At 45.0% G+C, this 19,798-nt stretch overlaps 1 protein-coding gene across 1 annotated transcript; it reads left to right on the plus strand.

The window, feature by feature from the left end:
- Positions 1-2,485: 2,485 nt before the first annotated feature.
- On the plus strand, positions 2,486-14,836 carry LOC116989895 (E3 ubiquitin-protein ligase TRIM39-like). The gene is made up of 9 exons (XM_033047450.1): positions 2,486-2,527; positions 2,738-2,896; positions 2,987-3,082; positions 10,232-10,264; positions 10,439-10,465; positions 11,126-11,148; positions 11,247-11,365; positions 12,864-13,348; positions 14,741-14,836. The coding sequence occupies exons 1-9, from the start codon at positions 2,486-2,488 to the stop codon at positions 14,834-14,836; spliced, it is 1,080 nt and encodes a 359-aa protein (XP_032903341.1).
- The last annotated feature ends 4,962 nt before the right edge of the window (positions 14,837-19,798 follow it).

A 19,798-nucleotide genomic window follows, 5' to 3' on the forward strand; every position in this document is an offset into this window, starting at 1 on the left:
CATGCCTGAAAGTGCAAGGACGAAGGGTTCATGTTAATGAATTCAATGTGATTACAATCTGTAAACACCTGTAGGCAGGTATGCCGTGTCTTTGACCATGAGGTCTAACAGCACGAATCCTGAAACTTACCAGCTGTGGGGAGAATCCGAATCCTTCCTGAAACACAAGAGACTAATTATTAGAGGGTTGTCACAAAAAGCTGGAGTAACTCAGCAGGTCAGGCAGCATCTGTGGAGAACGTGGATAGGTGACGTTTCACAGAGTGCTGGAGTATCTCAGCGGGTCAGGCAGCATCTGTGGAGAACGTGGATAGGTGACGTTTCACAGAGTGCTGGAGTATCTCAGCGGGTCAGGCAGCATCTGTGGAGAACATGGATAGGTGACGTTTCACAGAGTGCTGGAGTATCTCAGCGGGTCAGCCCTTGATGGTAAGTCCGCAGTGGGAGCGATCCCAGGCAAGGGATCCGCTCCGATGTTAAGTCCGCGCCCCGCGGTGGGGCTCACGACAGCCCGAGGAGGCTTCCAGCTCCAGCGACGGTAGGCCGCAGAGCCCGGAGAATGTGATCCGAAAATTGATCACATCTCGGGGAAATAGAAAATGGTTGTGTAAAGTCAAAACATAATTCCCCCAAGTTTGTATAGTTTGGAGTGTATTTGTAGTTTGGAGAGTTTAATAGCCTGATGGATGTATGGTCGATGCAGTTTTCAGGCTCCTGTACCTTCTTCCCGATGTTAGCAGCGAGATGAGAGCGTGGCCAGGGTGGTGTGGGTCTCTGATGATGCCGGCTGCCTTTATGAGACAGAGCCTCCTGTAGATCCCTCAGATACCTATTGAATCTTTTCCCCTTCACCTTGAACCTATGTCCTCTGGTCCTCGATTCCCCTACTCTGGGCAAGAGACTCTGTGCGTCTACCTGATCTATTCCTCTCATGCTTTTATACACCTCTATAAGATCAATACACCTCTAGAAGATCAGATGCCCACACAGATTTTGTCGGGGGAGGGAAAGGGGAAAGTGAGGGAGGGGTGGGGTGGGGAGATGACTGGAAATTTGAGCACACATTTCTGTCATCATCTCCCACCCCTCCCCAGTCACCCTGCTCCTTTCCCCTCTTCAACCCGCTCACCTCCCATCTCCAAGACCCACATTTCACTGTTATCCACCCCCCCCCCCCCCACCCCCCATCACGCCCCATCCCCCCACCATCTCTCCCTCCCTCCGGCTTTACATTTCACTCCTCTTCTCTCCTCATCTGACATCATTTTGTCTCATTTTCACCTCTAGTCATTGTCACTTATTCCACCCACTGATCACCCCCTCACCTGTATCCACCCATCACTTAAGATCGACACAAAATGCTGGTGTAACTCAGCGGTCGAGACCCTTCTTCGACCCGTTCCTTCTCTCCACAGATGCTGCCTGTCCCGCTGAGTTACTCCAGCTTTTTGTGTCTATCTTCGGTTTAAACCAGCATCTGCAGTTCCTTCTTCCACCAATCACTTGACAGGCATCACCCCCCCCCCCCCCTCCCCCCACCCCCACCCCCTCCACCCCACACACACACGCCTCTCTGTTCCAGCTTTCTCTCACTCCCCCATCAGTCTGAAGGATCGCCTGTCCATTCCCTCCACAGATGCTGCCCGACCCGCTGAGTTCCTCATTTTACTGACAATTGTCCATTCCCGACTCAGCGGACAGCAGCAACGCGCGGGCCGAGCGGCCTCTCTCTCTGTCCCTGTCAGCAGCCGCAGCTGTCCCGCTGCCTTGCAGTCAGAGGGCCGCATCCTTCACCGTGTCCCGGTCACGTCTCCACTACGGGCGCCGGCTCCAGGCTTCTGGGGAAACCTCACCGAATCAAACGGCCCGCTGGGCTGGGGCAGAGAGAGGGAAGCGTCGGTGCAGGCGAGTGGTGGGTGGGGAGTGGGAAGTGTAAGGGAGGAAGGAAGACGGGAAGCCGGAGCCCAGGGAAAGTGAGAGGGGAGAGGGGACGGGGAGAGGGGCGGGGAGAACCGGGGAGAGGGGACGGGGAGTGGGGCGGGAGAAGCGGGGAGAGGTGAGAGGGGCGGGGAGAAGCGAGGAGTGGGGAGGGGACAGGGGCGGGAGAAGCGGGGAGAGCGGAAGGGGCGGAGCGGGTGAGTCAGGGGTGGAGGAGATGTGTCAGTGGGGGAAGGGGAGAGAGAGAGGGATAGGAGGTGCGAAAGAGAGGAGATGGCACAAAGCTGGGTGTCAGTGTGAACTGTGAGGAGGATGCTACGAGGATGAAGGGTGACAGACAGGTTGGGGGAGTGGACAGACACATGGCAGATGCAGTTTAATGTCTAACTGACCCCTCCCTCATGTGAGATTAGTTGGGAGCGGCCAGGACACTGAACACTCAACACTTGCAGCCAAATAACATTCAAGCCCCGAGACGGCAGCGCGCGCAGTGGAAAACACTTTGAACCAGGAAGTGGAGGACTTAACAGAGAGGGGCGGACTTAACATGGCTGCGAAAGACCCGGTCGAGAGTTTAACCGAGGAGGCAGTTTGTCCCATCTGCCTGGATTTCTTCACCGATCCGGTGTCACTGGAGTGTGGGCACAACTTCTGCCGCCCCTGTATCACACAGAGTTGGGACAGAGAGCAGAGAAACTCCTGCCCGGAATGTAGAGAGGAATTTACAGACCGCACCCTCAGGGTGAATCGGGCCTTGGCAAGACTGTCTGAGAAAGCTCGAACACTGAGCCTGAATCAGACAGAGAAGAAAAGTAAACTTCAGTGCGAGAAACATCAGGAAGAACTGAAGCTGTTTTGTGAAACGGACAAGAAGCTGATCTGTTTGGTTTGTGCAGCTGGGCGGGAACACAAGTCTCACAGCTTCATGCCGCTAGATGAAGCTGTTGAAATGTACAAGGTAAAAGCAAACCGATTCTGATCACATCATTGTGTCATGTCGTGTTCATTTTGTGACATTTTTATTCTCTGATCTGAATCCCAACCCCAGGGTCAGGTGAAATCTACCTTCGAATCTCTCACAGAAAAGGAATCAGACATCCAGGAAGAGGAGCAGGAACAGAAAGACAACATTTGTGAAGTTCAGGTTTGTATTGCCGATTTAATGTTCTTGTGTAGATTCCATCCCTGTGATGTGTGCAATAATTTGGCACCACTACATAGGAATGTTACAACATTCTGAGATTTAAAAAATCAAGCCTGTAAGTTATCCCATCAGATAAAGCGTAAAAAGACCTACTTATCAAGGGGTAATAGGCAAGGGTGTGCCTTATCACCATTGCTATTTACCCTTATGATAGAACCATTGGCCGAAAGGTTTAGAAATCACCCGAATATTCACGGATATAACACTAAGGATTCAAAGAATAAAATTTCATTATATGCTGATGATATTCTTTTATATATTACTGATACACAAACGAGTATACCCACCTTATTAACACTAATTGAGGAATTTGGCTCTTTTTCAGGATATAGAATAAATTGGAATAAACGCGAAATTATGTCTTTAAAACCACAGGATTCGAGACACTTACTAAAATTCCCCTTCAAAGTTGCAACAGAAAAATTCAAGTATCTGGGTATTCAAATTACGAGAAGACACAAATCATTATTTAGTGCCAATTTTATACCACTATTAAATAAACTGAATGATATTATTAAATTTTGGAAAACACTTCCGCTCTCATTGATAGGTAGAATTAACGCTATAAAAATGACTTTCTTACCACAATTAATATATTTGTTTCAAGCGATCCCAATATATATTCCAAAATATTTTTTCCAAAAACTAGATTCCACTATCACTAAATTTATATGGGATTACTTAGACTTAGAATACTTAGAGATAATATATATAAGCATCTGGATAAACAGGGTCTGATTAGGAACAGTCAACATGGATTTGTGCCTGGAAGGTCATGTTTAACTAATCTTCTTGAATTTTTTGAAGATGTTACTCGGGAAATTGATGAGGGTAAAGCAGTGGATGTTGTGTATATGGACTTCAGTAAGGCCTTTGACAAGGTTCCTCATGGAAGGTTGGTTAAGAAGGTTCAATGGTTGGGTATTAATGGTGGAGTAGCAAGATGGATTCAACAGTGGCTGAATGGGAGATGCCAGAGAGTAATGGTGGATGGTTGTTTGTCAGGTTGGAGGCCAGTGACGAGTGGGGTGCCACAGGGATCTGTGTTGGGTCCACTGTTGTTTGTCATGTACATCAATGATCTGGACGATGGTGTGGTAAATTGGATTAGTAAGTATGCAGATGATACTAAGATAAGTGGGGTTGCGGGTAATGAAGTAGAGTTTCAAAGTCTACAGAGAGATTTATGCCAGTTGGAAGAGTGGGCTGAAAAATGGCAGATGGAGTTTAATGCTGATAAGTGTGAGGTGCTACATCTTGGCAGGACAAATCAAAATAGGACGTACATGGTAAATGGTAGGGAATTGAAGAATGTAGGTGAACAGGGGGATCTGGGAATAACTGTGCACAGTTCCCTGAAAGTGGAATCTCATGTAGATAGGGTGGTAAAGAAAGCTTTTGGTGTGCTGGCCTTTATAAATCAGAGCATTGAGTATAGAAGTTGGGATGTAATGTGAAAATTGTACAAGGCATTGGTGAGGCCAATTCTGGAGTATGGTGTACAATTTTGGTCGCCTAATTATAGGAAGGATGTCAACAAAATAGAGAGAGTACAGCGGAGATTTACTAGAATGTTGCCTGGGTTTCAGCAACTAAGTTACAGAGAAAGGTTGAACAAGTTAGGGCTTTATTCTTTGGAGCGCAGAAGGTTAAGGGGGGACTTGATAGAGGTTTTTAAAATGATGAGAGGGATAGACAGAGTTGACGTGGAAAAGCTTTTCCCACTGAGAGTAGGGAAGTTTCAAACAAGGGGACATGACTTGAGAATTAAGGGACTGAAGTTTAGGGGTAACATGAGGGGGAACTTCTTTACTCAGGGAGTGGTAGCTGTGTGGAATGAGCTTCCAGTGAAGGTGGTGGAGGCAGGTTCGTTTTTATCATTTAAAAATAAATTGGATAGTTATATGGATGGGAAAGGAATGGAGGGTTATGGTCTGAGCGCAGGTATATGGGACTAGGGGAGATTATGTGTTCGGCACGGACTAGAAGGGTCGAGATGGCCTGTTTCCGTGCTGTAATTGTTATATGGTTATATGGTTATTACAGAACACATAGAATTCAACGAAAGCATTTGTGCAAATCTAAGAAGTTGGGGGTTTATCATTACCTAACTTTATGTATTACTACTGGGCAGTGCATATTAAGAACATAATGTACTGGCTGGATAGTTCCATTCAGCAGTTGGAGTGGATAAGAATGGAGAAAGAGGAGTGCTATCCGCACGATTTAGGAACGATCCTGCTCTCACCGATAAAATTGAATAGTATAATATATAAGAAGAACCCAATTATTCACAATATGATAAGAATTTGGAAACAAATAAAAGTATCCTTGAAATTAAATAGTTTATCAGTACTAACCCCACTATTGAACAACCCCGCATTCAAACCTTCTCAAACCTTCTCTCATCGACAACACATATCAACAATGGGATAGACTGGGGATTAGGAAAGTAGGGGATATGTATGAATTGGGTAAACTGTTATCATTTCAACAATTAAAATTTAAATTTAAATTGAAGGATAATCAATATTTTAAATATATACAGGTATGTGACTTTATGAAGAAATATACACATAGATTTCAAACTATATTTTTAGACCCTTTAGAAGAAGCAATGAATATTAAGGCTGATTCACAAAAATTAATATCATACTTTTATAATAATATATTATATAGAGAATCACCCTCAACAGAAGCACTAAGGGAAGATTGGGAACATGAGCTAATGATAAAGATCTCAAAGGATTGATGGGAAAAGTATTTGATGAATACACATAACTGTTCTATTAATACAAGACATAATTTAATTCAATGCAAATTATTACATAGACTATATTATTCAAAAACGAGGTTGAATAAATTTTATCCAAACGTCTCTCCCAGATGCGATAAATGTTTGTTTCAAAACGCTAATATAACACATTCATTTGTAGGATGTACAAAGTTGAATAAATTTTGGAGTGATATATTTGATATATTTACAAAGCTCTTCAAGTCAAGAATAGAACCCAAAATGGAATGGATTATATTTGGAATAATAGGAGAAGATACCAATTTAAATAAAGACCGAAATGTTTTTTTTAATTATGGGTTAATAATTGGAAAGAAATTGATACTTAAATTTTGGAAAAATACAACCATACCAACTGTTAAAATGTGGATTAGGAATATGATGGACATAGCACGCCTTGAAGAAATGAGACTCTGATTAATAGATAAATATGACCAATTCTTAAGGAGTTGGTCTCCTTTCATCGACTTTTTGGAATCATGTGATGCAGCGGTACCATAAGGATTGCTGATTTCAGTTCATGACGTGGATAGATCTACATCTCCGAATATAGATTTGAAAATTTTTCTTTTAAGGGGCCTTCTCTTCTATTTCTACTTTCCACCTTTTCTTTTTTCATTTTTATTTTTTATATACACACTTCACATTTTTCTACTCTCTACCATCTATTTTTCCACTCTTTCCCCTTTCTATTGTTTTCTTTTTCTTGTCTTGCTTACTTCCTTCTCATAACATAAAACTAGAAGTTGTACATGGAATGGATTACGGTATGACATAGTTGGCACCTAAAATTAGGTGCCACTGTATTGTATTAACTTCTAATAAAATAAACAAAAACAAAAAAAGATAAAGCGTAAAAATAACTTTCATTTGACACCTAATTCACTTTCATATCTTCAGTATTAAAAAAAGTTATGGTCATTTTCATACTCGGAAATTAGCATCTTTGTGTTATTGCTTTTCCATTGACTTAACACAAAAGCTGTGATCGAGGACAGTCAGTTTACATAAAAGCCCATAACGTTCTTAAAAATTAAGATAACTGAATGAAATTTCCAGTTATTATAGATGGAAGTATTCTGAAACAAATGATACATCTTACTTGGATGGCCTGATATTAAAGTATATAATTAGTTAATTACCTAATTAAGTAGCTAAATACAAAATTACCCGTTGTGACGGAAATAGTAATAAACACCCAGACTGCCTTGAAAATTCAAAAATATGAATATTCTCAAGATCAGAACTTTAATATTATTGTTACATTAAAACAAATAGTCAATAACCACCCCCCCCCAAATAATTCATATTCATCAGTGTCATCAAATCAATTACATTCATCTAATTTCAATTACTAGATCTAAACATCTATCTATAAATAATTGTTTAAATAGCCAAAGTATCCAAATAACAAACTGATCCCATTCACACAAGAATTCACAATATAACATGATTTTTAAATCTCACTTTGTCATGAAATTCTATGCCAAACGGAAGGAATTGAATGTTTAGAAAGAGATTAGTTAAAACAAATGTAGGTCCCTTGCAGTCAGAAACAGGTGAGTTGATCATGGGGAACAAGGATATGGCAGACCAATTGAATAACTACTTTGGTTCCGTCTTCACTAAGGAAGACATAAATAATCTGCCGGAAATAGCAGGGGACCGCGGGTCAAAGGAGTTGGAGGAATTGAGTGAAATCCAGGTTAGCCGGGAAGTGGTGTTGGGTAAATTGAATGGATTAAAGGCCGATAAATCCCCAGGGCCAGATAGGCTGCATCCCAGAGTACTTAAGGAAGTAGCTCCAGAAATAGTGGATGCATTAGTAATAATCTTTCAAAACTCTTTAGATTCTGGAGAAGTTCCTGAGGATTGGCGGGTAGCAAACGTAACCCCACTTTTTAAGAAGGGAGGGAGAGAGAAAACGGGGAATTACAGACCAGTTAGTCTAACATCGGTAGTGGGGAAACTGCTAGAGTCAGTTATTAAAGATGGGATAGCAGCACATTTGGAAAGTGGTGAAATCATTGGACAAAGTCAGCATGGATTTACGAAAGGTAAATCATGTCTGACGAATCTTATAGACTTTTTCGAGGATGTAACTAGTAGCGTGGATAGGGGAGAACCAGTGGATGTGGTGTATCTGGACTTCCAGAAGGCTTTCGACAAGGTCCCACATAAGAGATTAGTATACAAACTTAAAGCACACGGCATTGGGGGTTCAGTATTGATAGCTGTGAGGAGGATGCTAGGAGACTGCAAGGTGACTTGGATAGGCTGGGTGAGTGGGCAAATGTTTGGCAGATGCAGTATAACGTGGATAAATGTGAGGTTATCCATTTTGGTGGCAAAAACAGGAAAGCAGACTATTATCTAAATGGTGGCCGACTAGGAAAAGGGGAGATGCAGCAAGACCTGGGTGTCATGGTACACCAGTCATTGAAAGTAGGCATGCAGGTGCAGCAGGCAGTGAAGAAAGCGAATGGTATGTTAGCTTTCATAGCAAAAGGATTTGAGTATAGGAGCAGGGAGGTTCTACTGCAGTTGTACAGGGTCTTGGTGAGACCACACCTGGAGTATTGCGTACAGTTTTGGTCTCCAAATCTGAGGAAGGACATTATTGCCATAGAGGGAGTGCAGAGAAGGTTCACCAGACTGATTCCTGGGATGTCAGGACTGCCTTATGAAGAAAGACTGGATAGACTTGGTTTATACTCTCTGGAATTTAGGAGATTGAGAGGGGATCTTATAGAAACTTATAAAATTCTTAACGGGTTGGACAGGCTAGATGCAGGAAGATTGCTCCCGATGTTGGGGAAGTCCAGGACAAGGGGTCACAGCTTAAGGATAAGGGGGAAATCCTTTAAAACCGAGATGAGAAGAACTTTTTTCACACAAAGAGTGGTGAATCTCTGGAACTCTCTGCCACAGAGGGTAGTCGAGGCCAGTTCATTGGCTATATTTAAGAGGGAGTTAGATGTGGCCCTTGTGGCTAGGGGGATCAGAGGGTATGGAGAGAAGGCAGGTACGGGATACAGAGTTGGATGATCAGCCATGATCATATTGAATGGCGGTGCAGGCTCGAAGGGCCGAATGGCCTACCTAATTTCTATGTTTCTATGTTTCTATGTTTAATTCCCATAAATTTTCCTATGTTGGATATAACACTGCAGCAGACAAGGGGCATTTTGCACAGACATTTGTTCCAAATCCAGAAACATCCACTCTCAAGATAATCAAAATCATTATTTTTTGCTCAATTATGTCATAACAACATCTACATTTTCTATATTTAGTGTTATTGTCTATCCATGGTCAATATTTTCATACTAAATATCTCACTAAAACTTTACTGTGGAAGTTTTCAGTTATTTAGTATGGAAAATATTGATCACGGATAGATTATAACACTAAATATAGATGATTTAGACATGACTCTTATGACATGATTGTGAAAAAAAATAATGAATTTGATTATCTTGAGAGTAGCAGTTTCTGGATTGTGATCGATTGGCATGTGGTCGCTGCCGTGATTTAAGCCCCGATTGGCAGGCAAGGCACAGCCAATATCGCATCGGGGCCTAAATGAAAATCAGATATTTCGCATCATCTGATTACAATGAAACCACACCAAAAGCAAGTTAAGATGGGAAATAGACGACATACCTTTTGTTTTGTCCCGCACTTGCGATCCGTGATGTTGAAGGTGTTGAAGGCATTAGAAGTCACGTTTAACTTCAATCCAATGATGCATTCGCCCAGCAACCTTTTTTTCAAAAAAGGGAGCGGGATTGCAGATCGATTTTTCTTCATCAGCTTGAAGTCCAAGCAAATTCCTCTCCGATAACCAATACAAACCTGGATTATCATCCCGCCCCTTGCTGTATGACTCTATGAAGTCTGTCATTCTAAGTGGTGCTGCTGTCTGCTAGTTCTGGTGACCTGGTTCTGTCCACTGAGGATTAATGGACACATGAAATGGAATAAGTTGCAGAGAATTGTACCTTGGAAATGGGAATGTTGTGAGTGTACGTTACATTCACCAAATATTCACCAAATATTTCAGAATTATCAAGACGAGCTCTTGAATTGCCACGGTGATGAAAGGAGCGGATTATATACAAGTAAATTGAATTAATGTAGATACGTACAGAGCCCAGCATAGACATGTTGGGCCGAATGGCATATTTCTGCACTCCAGAACTCGACATTGATTAGACATATGTCACCTTCCATGTCATTAGGAAACACAGCAGAGTGACATAATATATTGATTCTCATCTTTCATCTGACAGGAAGAGTCACACAACCTTCAGTCACAGGTCACATCCCAGTTTGCTGAACTGCACCAGATTCTCACTGTGAAAGAGCAGCGCTTACTCGGAGATATCCGGGAAGAAGAGGCGAAGATTGTAAAAACAATGGAGAAAAATCTTCAAGAAATTCAAGAGAATTTAAATTCCATTCAGGAGGAACTCTCAAAGTTACAGGAACAGATAGACCACAAGGATGGCGTGATATTTCTGAAGGTGAGGGGGTTACACTACAGTTTGGTGAAGTGACAGTGCACAGTCACAAAGTGGTGGGTTAAGTTTCGGAAATAAATGCATCATTTACCAGTAATTCAGAACGGTGTCAAAGTTCCATCTGTTCCATCTACTCACATATCCAACAACAATTCCCCAAATTCCAGGAATCCTCATGTATTTATCCCACTTCAACTTAAATTTATCTGCAATATTGTCTACAGGCAGTCCGCTGAGTTCCACGTTCTCTTTACTGCAGCACTTGTGGAATTTATTAAAGGCCATCATACATTTCAGGTTTTAATTTTCTTCTCCCCACAGGTAGTGATAATATTTCCAACCCCCACCCATTTAAATCCGCCGCTGATCCTAAAATATTCCATCCTATAATCTCTGACATCTTCTCCAGATAAAACCGCACGACCTGCCCGGTCTTACTCATAAGTTGCATACTCGCAGTTATTTTCATCAACATTCCTAATGCTTTCCCCCGTGTTCAATGTCTCTACGACAATATCCACTTTCTGTCTGTGTGACAGCGGCAAAGAGTTGGGAAATGGGAATTATCAGAGGGTTTTTCTGTAGCAATTTGGTGAAATACCCGCCGTCGGGATCATGACGATCCATCTCAGTCTATTGAGATTTGTGTTTTATTTATTTCAGGAGGAAGCTGGTCGCAAGAGCAGGTAGGACATGCTTTTGACTGAAACAATGTTTGTTTTTATAGTACAGCTCAAAAAAACAGCTCATGCTCAGTTACTAACCAGCTGTTAAATATTTGCAGGGTTAGTGATGAAACCAAAACAATGTTGGTGGTAGATGGCGCGTTGCCCATTGAAAAGTTTGATCGCACCTTTTTCTACAACATGGCATTGAGAGAAACATCTGATATCATCAACCGAGGTAAAACTAATATCTTTTCCATTGTTCTTTTTAAGACATCTTTCTGCAATACTTATATGTGATTAATGTTAAAGACTAACTCGCTAGAATTTAGAAGATTGAGGGGGGATCTTATAGAAACATAAAATTCTTAAGGGGTTGGACAGGCTAGATGCAGGAAGATTGTTCCCGATGTTGGGGAAGTCCAGAACAAGGGGTCACAGTTTAAGGATCAGGGGGGAATCTTTTAGGACCGAGATGAGGAAAAGAAATTTCACACAGAGAGTGGTGAATCTCTGGAATTCTATGCCACAGAAGGTAGTTGAGGCCAGTTCATTGGCTATATTTAAGAGGGAGTTAGATGTGGCCCTTGTGGCTAAAGGGATCAGGGGGTATGGAGAGAAGGCAGGTACAGGATACTGAGTTGGATGATCAGCCATGATCATATTGAATGGCAGTGCAGGCTCGAAGGGCCGAATGGCCTACTCCTGCACCTATTTTCTATGTTTTTAATGGACTCTGGGGGAAGCACCACAGAGACAGAGCGAAGTTTGTTTGCACTTGAACAAATCCTTGTTCCTGGGTGGGAGACTAAAATGCTGGAGAAACTCAGCCGGTGAGGATGAAGAAGGGTCTCAACCCGAAACGTCGCCTATTCCTTCGCTCCATAGATGCTGCCTCACCCGCTGAGTTTCTCCAGCATTTTTGTCTACCTTCGATTTTCAGCATCTGCAGTTCCTTCTTAAACACTTGTTCCTGGGTGAATGAGTTTGCTGTGCTGGGTGAAATTGCGTAGACTAGGCCTGTGTACTCGAGAGTTCAGGTGTATTAGAGGAGATCTCAGTGAAACACAAAGTCCTTACAGGGCTCCATGGGCTGGATGCAGGGAGGTTGTTTCCCCTGCACCAGTGGCTGTGGATAATCAGTCATTCAGTGCTCTTGGAGCCAGAGAGCCATGGTTGTACATTATACAGTCAGGCCCTTCGGCCCATCACATGCTTGTCCACCTTTTTTCCCAGCCGCACAAATCCCATTTGCCCACATTAGAACCGTATTATTCCACACGTCGTTTGCTAATGCCTCTTAGATGTAATGATTCCATTCCACTCCTATTCAGTGTGATCACGGCAACTCCGCCCCATATCACCACATCATCTTTAACCACCTCTAATCACCACTCGCTTCCGTCTCCTCATCTTCCAATCTGTCCCGCCCTCGTCGTCTACTGGCAAGATATTTGAATACCCGCCATATTTCTCCATCCCCACTCGCAATCTCTCGTTCATCCTCACTTTCTGCATTCGTTTTCCCCGTCCGCACACACCGCCCCCTCCCGTTCCCGATAACCCGTGGAATTCCCCCTCTCCTGCCCGGTTGACAAACTCCCGGAAAGATGTCTGTTATCCATCCGATGTTGTTGTGGATTAATCCCCGGACAAGGTTTCAGTTGTCCGCCCGCCTGTGCCCGAGTCTCCCCCCGACCCCCGGGGACTCTCTGATTCTCTGCTTCTCCCCCCAGTCTCCGTCACCCTGGATGTGGAAACAGCGCATGCGTGGCTCGAGGTGTCTGAGGATCGGAAGAGGGTGAGATGGACCGGGACCGTGAGGAGTCTCCCTGACACCGGGAAGAGGTTTACAGTGTATGGGTGTGTGCTGGGATCGGAGGGATTCACATCGGGGAGACATTACTGGGAGGTGGAGGTGGCGGGGAGTCGGGACTGGAGTCTGGGAGTCGCCGCAGAGTCTGTGGAGAGGAAGGGAGATGACGACCTGACCCCGGAGACTGGAGTCTGGAGCATCAGGCGGTGGGTTGGCGGGTTTGTTGCATTCACCTCCCCTCGATCCCCTCTCCCCGCCCGTCCCATCCCCGGGAGGGTGGGAGTTTATCTCAGTTACGAGTCCGGGACAGTTTCATTTTACGACGCGGACACCAAGTCCCATCTCCACACCTTCACTGGGAATAAATTCACGGAGAAACTTTATCCTTTCTTCTGGCCTTGGGATGTAAACCAGTGGCTGAGAATCTGCTCCGGTTCCGCTCCGGGTGTGTAAAAGGGTCGGGTCCCGGGACCGGCGTCAGGAGCGGGGCTCAGGGGCTGTGGGGCAGAAACCCGGTGGACAACAGGTCGGCGCTGAACGAACGGCTCCCATTTAATCCCCAAATTCCGCGTCGTGAAACAAACCCCAGTGAGCGCGGAAATAAAACCAGGGGGAATGTAAATGTGGGAAGAGTGAAATAAACAGCAACTGAAATCAGAGCTGTCTGTCTGTCTGTCGATCCGTTCATTTTAACGCGTTAACCGCGTCCGGCAACGGAACAGAAATTACTTTTGTGAAAATATAAAGATTGAAACAATCTCCCTTCCCGCGGGTTCAGCAGCAGCCCCGACTGGCGGGTCCTGAGCTCCCGGGTCCTAAAGTCCGGCGACTTCGAGTTTTGGACCCTAATGATTGCCGAATCTAGTCCCTTCCCACCCTCGCCCTCTCCCGCCTCCCCCCCCCCTCTCCCTCTCCCGCCCCTCTCCTCCCCCCCCCTCCTCCTCCCCCCCCCAATCCAGGACGCACGCCCATCTCCTCCTCCCCCCCCCCCCCGACGCAGGGCGGCGATGCCCTGGCCCGGGAGGACAAAAAAGGGAAATTTACTCGTGGAGCTGTTGGATCCCTGAGGGGAAAAACGCCAGTCAAGTAAAGACGGGAGGGGTCGGGGAAAGTGGGGGCTCTGTTTTATCCGCTACCACAGTACCCGCTAAATAGCCCGGCTGCATGGAACGTGTTAAGATAAATTCTCGCGGCGGGCCATAGTTTGGTGACCACTGGTTCAGTCCAAAGAGCTAAATCTAACTCTCCTTCAGAACCTTCTGAATTTGTAGTCGGCAGTGCAGTACTCTGCATATCGCCAACTTGGATGTGTTGTGCATACTAACGAGCTATTAGTGCCCCCTTAAAACTGTCTAGTGAAGTTGATTTGACTATATTGTTGTCTAGTTTATTCCATTCCCTTAAGGTTCTTACAAAGAATGAGTTTTTATATATATCTGTCCTGGCGAATGGGGTTTCTATTTACAGATCATTTATTTTTCTTGTTCCCCTTTATGTTGAGTATGTTATGTATCTATCTGCAGTTATTCCCACCATCCTCTGTTGAATCTTGTACAACATGGCTAGTCTGTTCCTTGCCCTTCTTGTTTCCAGCGTTTCCCGCTCCAGGTCGGACAGCACCTGGTGACACTGCTACCTCTATTGTAGTTCCCAATGCAAGAGCGTGCTGCTTTCCTCTGTACCCCTTCTAGTTTGTTGATATGACCAGTTTTGTGTGGGTCCCAGGTGCATGAAGCATATTCCAGTAAGGGTCTAACCAATGTTGTATATGCTGTGGTTTTCACTTCCTTTGGGCAGAACCAGAGGTTTTGTCTAAGGAATCCTAGTGTCCGGTTGGCTTTAGTGGCCGTGTTGTCCATGTGTTCCCTCCACGAAATTTTGCCATCAAGATGAACTCCAAGGTATGGTTGTGAACTTGTACAATGAAGTATTTGTCGACTGAAGATGTAGTCTCAAGTAGGTGCTTTCTTCTTGTTTGAAATTACATTGAATTGAGCATTTGGTTGGATTGAAGCTCATCTTCCATGTGTGTTGCCATAATTCCAAGGACTTAAGGTCTTCATGTAAGGAGTTGATATCCTCTACATCAGTGACAGGTGTATATACAAGACAATCATCTGTGAAGAGTCTTGTTTTACAATGTATATGTTCAGGTAGATCATTAATGTACATCAGGAACAACAGTGGCCCGCGGACCGTGCCTTGCGGTAGTCCTGACAGTACTTGTTCTTCTAAAGAAATGTTTCCTTCACAGGCCCCCCTCTGTGTCCGGTTTGTGAGAAAGTCCCTAATCCTGTTATGTGGACTATTTCTGATGCCATAGTAATCCAGTTTTGCTGGGAGCTTTTCATGAGGAACTTTATCGAACTCTTTCGAAAAGTCCAGGATTGCCAAATGTATAGATTTCCCCTTATCTAATGCCCTTGTGATGTCATCAATAGTGACAATAAGTTGTGTTTCTGTTGAACCTTTTGCTCTGAAGCCATGTTGTGAGTCCACCAGTATCCCATTCTTTTTTAAATGTTCCATGATGTGAGAGTGTATGATGTGTTCCATGATCTTACATGTAACACTGGTCAGTGAAACTGGTCTGTAATTCTCAGGCGCAGCCTTATTGCCCTTAAATATTGCACAGATGTTTGCTTCCTTCCACTGTTGTGATAGTGTCCCACAATCTATTGAGGACTGGAATAAATCAGTGAGTATGGGAGCTATTTTTTATGCGAACATCTTTAGAAACCAACTGATCTGGGCCCGCTGCTTTGTTTGGCATTAGGTTCTGTAGTTGTGTTAGTACTCCTGCTTCATGGATCACTAGTTCAGGGATATCCTCTATGTTACTGGTTCCCATCGATGGAATGTATGATGTGTTTTCCCTCGTAAATACACTGGTGAATTGAGCATGAAGTGCTTCGGCCTTCCCTTTCCCGTCACTTACAACTGTGTTGTTCACCATGAGGTCTGCAACTCCCTTCTCTCCGTTACCCAAACGTTTCATATAAGACCAAAATTGCTTGACGTTTTCTTTCATTGCTGTGGTAAGGTTGTTTGACACAAAGTCTTGTTCAGCTTTATTCAGAGCTTTCCTTAATTCCCTCCGGCAATTCACAAAGGAATCCCAATCTTCTCTGTCTTGTGTCCTCTTTGCTTCATAGTTTGTATGCCCTGTTTCTTACATCTGAGTCTGTGGTGATTGTCTGGTGAACCAGGGGAGGGTATTTGGTTTGGCTGCTGGTTTTTTGGAATATGTCTCTCCATTATCTGCCTTATTTCGGTTTCAACCGTGTCCCACTTCTCCTGAATAGAAGCATTCCCCATTGGGAGATAATGGTCCCGTAAAGCATCCAGGTCTGCATTGATCAGTTGTTTAAGAAGGAACTGCAGATGCCGAAAAATCAAAGGTAGACAAAAATGCTGGAGAAACTCAGCGGGTGAGGCTGCATCTATGGAGCGAAGGAAATAGGCAACGTTTCGGGCAGAAACCTGTCCTCCTTCGCTCCATAGATGCTGCCTCACCCACTGAGTTTCTCCAGCATTTTTGTCTACCTGCATTGATCAGTTCCTCAAGAAGGAACTGCAGATGCTGGAAGTCCCGTCCCCCCCCACCTCCTATCAGTCTGAAGAAGGGTTTCGGCCCGAAACGTCACCTATTTCCTTCGCTCCATAGATGCTGCTGCACCCGCTGAGTTTCTCCAGCATTTTTGTGTACCTTTGATCAGTTCCTCGTTTGCTTTCCTTCTAGGTTGTCGTTTCCACTATATGGGGGGCACCGTAATATTTTCTGTGTTCAGGGCCGAGAGGCCTTAACCCGGCCCTGGCAGTTCATTCATCTCCCCCCCGGGGAATAAAGCGAAGCGGGGACGCAGCGCTGTGGGCGCTAGCAACGTAGTGCGGACCCAATAGGGCGGACCGTGTACAGGAAACTACAGGGCGGACCGTGTAGGGAGAACCAAGAGCGATGGGGGCAGCGTATCTCCCCCAGGTCCGCGCTCGATCTCCACTCTGCCGGGTCCGCTCGATCCCCTGCCGGGTCCGCGTTTGAGCTCCACTCTGCCGGGTCCGCGCTAGGGAGGAAAAGACAGCGAACTTCTTCACCCAGAAAGTTGTGAATGTGGAATTCTCTGCCACAGAAGGCAGTGGAGGCCAATACACTGGATGCTTTCAAGAAAGAGTTAGATAGAGTTAAAGATAGCGGAGTCAGGGGATATGGGGAGAAGGCACGAACGGGGTACTGATTGGGGATGATCAGCCATGATCACATTGAATTACGGTGCTGGCTCGAAGGGCCGAATGGCCTCCTCCTGCAGCTATGTTTCTATGTCTCCTTGCCCGTCCACCTTTGTTCCCCGTCGTTTTATTTTATATTATACAATTACTTTTATTCAAAAATAAAATTAAACATACAGAGTATTAACACAAACAAAGTCTGCCTATGTACAAACAAATGATCAACAAATTAATATAACGCCAACTTTATCAACAGTACACTCAACCTCCCGCGGTGACCAGCGTTCACGTACGGTCTCCAGGGTCCCCGTGGACACCGCGTGTGTGTTCTCTCTCCAGGGACACGCAGGCACGGATGTGGGCCCAGACAAGGGGCAGGCAGCCGACCCCGGTGTGGCCATAGACTGCCCGCTGACTGGACCCGCGAATGGCCATCTTGACCAGGCCCAGGAGCAGACGGACAGGGAGATCCCCCACCCCCCTCCCCCCTCTGTACCGGATGCCCAAATATCAGGAGTGCGGGGCTAAAATGTAGCCAATACTTGAGGAGCAGCCCCTTCACATAGTCGAACAGGGGCTGCAACCTGTCACATTGCACGTAGACGTGGAACACGGTCTCTTCCTCGCCACAGAAGTGGGAGCCTCCCACAGCCGACCTCGAGGGTGCGGTGGGCCAGACCTCCGTTCCATCACCTCCCCTCCTGGTCCCCCTTCCTGTTTTTGTTCAGTTTACAAATTGAACACGCACGCAGTTGTCGGAATCTCATTGGCACTTTTATTGTCACAGGTGTGAAATGCTACACACTGAAATTATATTTTTGATTACAAACAGTCCAGTAGAGTATTACCGTACCCCAGGTCAGCAAGTGTACATAAACAGTCTACTGATCCTGTAAACAAGAGGGGCCATTGTACAAAATCCACACTCTAGTCATAGAGTGATAGATACAGTGTGGAAACAGGCCCTTCGGCCCAACTTGCCCACACCGGCCAACATGTCCCATCTACACTAGTCCCACCTGCCTGCATTTGGTCCATATCCCTCTAAACCTGTCCTATCCACGTACCTGTCCAAATGTTTCCTAAACGTTGCAATAGTATCGGCCTCATCTACCTCCTCTGGCAACTCGTTCCATACACCCACCACCCTTTGCATGAAGACGTTACCCGCTCCGATTCCTATTAAATCTTTCCCCCCTCACCTTAAACCTATTAGACCATAGACAATGGGTGCAGGAGTAGGCCATTCGGCCCTTACAGCCAGCACCGCCATTCAATGTGATCATCCACAATCAGTACCCCGTTCCTGCCTTCTCCCCATATCCCCTGACTCCACTAACTTTAAGAGCCCTATCTAGCTCTCTCTTGATTCCACAGATACACAACTCTCAGTGTGAAAAAAGGGTTTCCTCATCTCTGTTCTAAATGGCCTATCCCTTATTCTTAAACGGTGGCCCCCTGGTTCTGGACTTCCCCAACATCGGGAACATGTTTCCTGCCTCTAGCAGGTCCAAACCCTTAATAATCTTTTATGTTTCAATAATATAGCCTCTCATCCTTCTAAACTCCCAGCTACAAGCCCAGCCGCTCCATTCTCTCAGCATATGACAGTCCCGCCATCCCGGGAATTAACCGTGTAAACCTACGCTGCACTCCCTCAATATTAAGAATGTCCTTCCTCAAATTTGGAGACCAAAACTGCACACAATACTCCAGGTGTGGTCTCACTAGGGCCCGGTACAACTGCAGAAGGACCTCTTTGCTCCTATCCTCAACTCCTCTTGTTGTGAAGGCCAACATGCCATTCGCTTTCTTCACTGCCTGCTGTACCTGCATGCTTACTTTCAGGAGGCTAGTCTTATGAGCCGAGCCTGTCCAGGATATTTGCAGTCCTAACTGGTGCCCAGGATTCATTGATCCCACCCAGTCTCTTCCCACCCAGATCTTCCGTTTCCTCCCACTCCAAAGACGTGCAGGTTTGTAGGTTAATTAGGAACAGTCAACATGGATTTGTGCCTGGAAGGTCATGTTTGACTAATCTTCTTGAATTTTTTGAAGAGGTTACTCGGGAAATTGATGAGGGTAAAGCGGTGGATGTTGTATATATGGACTTCAGTAAGGCCTTTGACAAGGTTCCACATGGAAGGTTGGTTAAGAAGGTTCAATTGTTGGGTATTAATGGTGGAGTAGTAAGATGGATTCAACAGTGGCTGAATGGGAGACGGCAGAGAGTAATGGTGGATAACTGTTTGTCAGGTTGGAGGCCAGTGACTAGTGGGGTGCCACAGAGATCTGTGTTGGGTCCACTGTTGATTGTCATGTACATCAATGATCTGGATGATGGTGTGGTAAATTGGATTAGTAAGTATGCAGATGATACTAAGATAGGTGGTGTTGTGGATAATGAAGTAGATTTCCAAAGTCCACAGAGATATTTAGGCCATTTGGAAGAGTGGACTGATAGATGGCAGATGGAGTTTAATGTTGATAAGTGTGAGGTGCTACATCTTGGCAGGACAAATCAAAATAGGACGTACATGGTAAATTGATTATACCTTTAATAATCCTTTACAGGAAATTACAGTGCCACGACAGCTTCAAGACAGACATAACACCACACATTTCCTC

The sequence above is a fragment of the Amblyraja radiata genome, chromosome 30 (assembly GCF_010909765.2).
Source record: "Amblyraja radiata isolate CabotCenter1 chromosome 30, sAmbRad1.1.pri, whole genome shotgun sequence".
NCBI classification, from domain to species: domain Eukaryota; kingdom Metazoa; phylum Chordata; class Chondrichthyes; order Rajiformes; family Rajidae; genus Amblyraja; species Amblyraja radiata.

Excerpts from the sequence above, each read along its gene's own strand:
- LOC116989895 (XM_033047450.1), top strand. The coding sequence starts at position 2,486 with ATGGCTGCGAAAGACCCGGTCGAGAGTTTAACCGAGGAGGCA. Across the intron at positions 10,265-10,438 it reads ACCTTCAGTCACAGGTCACA|CACAAGGATGGCGTGATATT; the intron begins TCCCAGTTTGCT and ends GAACAGATAGAC. Across the intron at positions 11,149-11,246 it reads GAAGCTGGTCGCAAGAGCAG|GGTTAGTGATGAAACCAAAA; the intron begins GTAGGACATGCT and ends AAATATTTGCAG.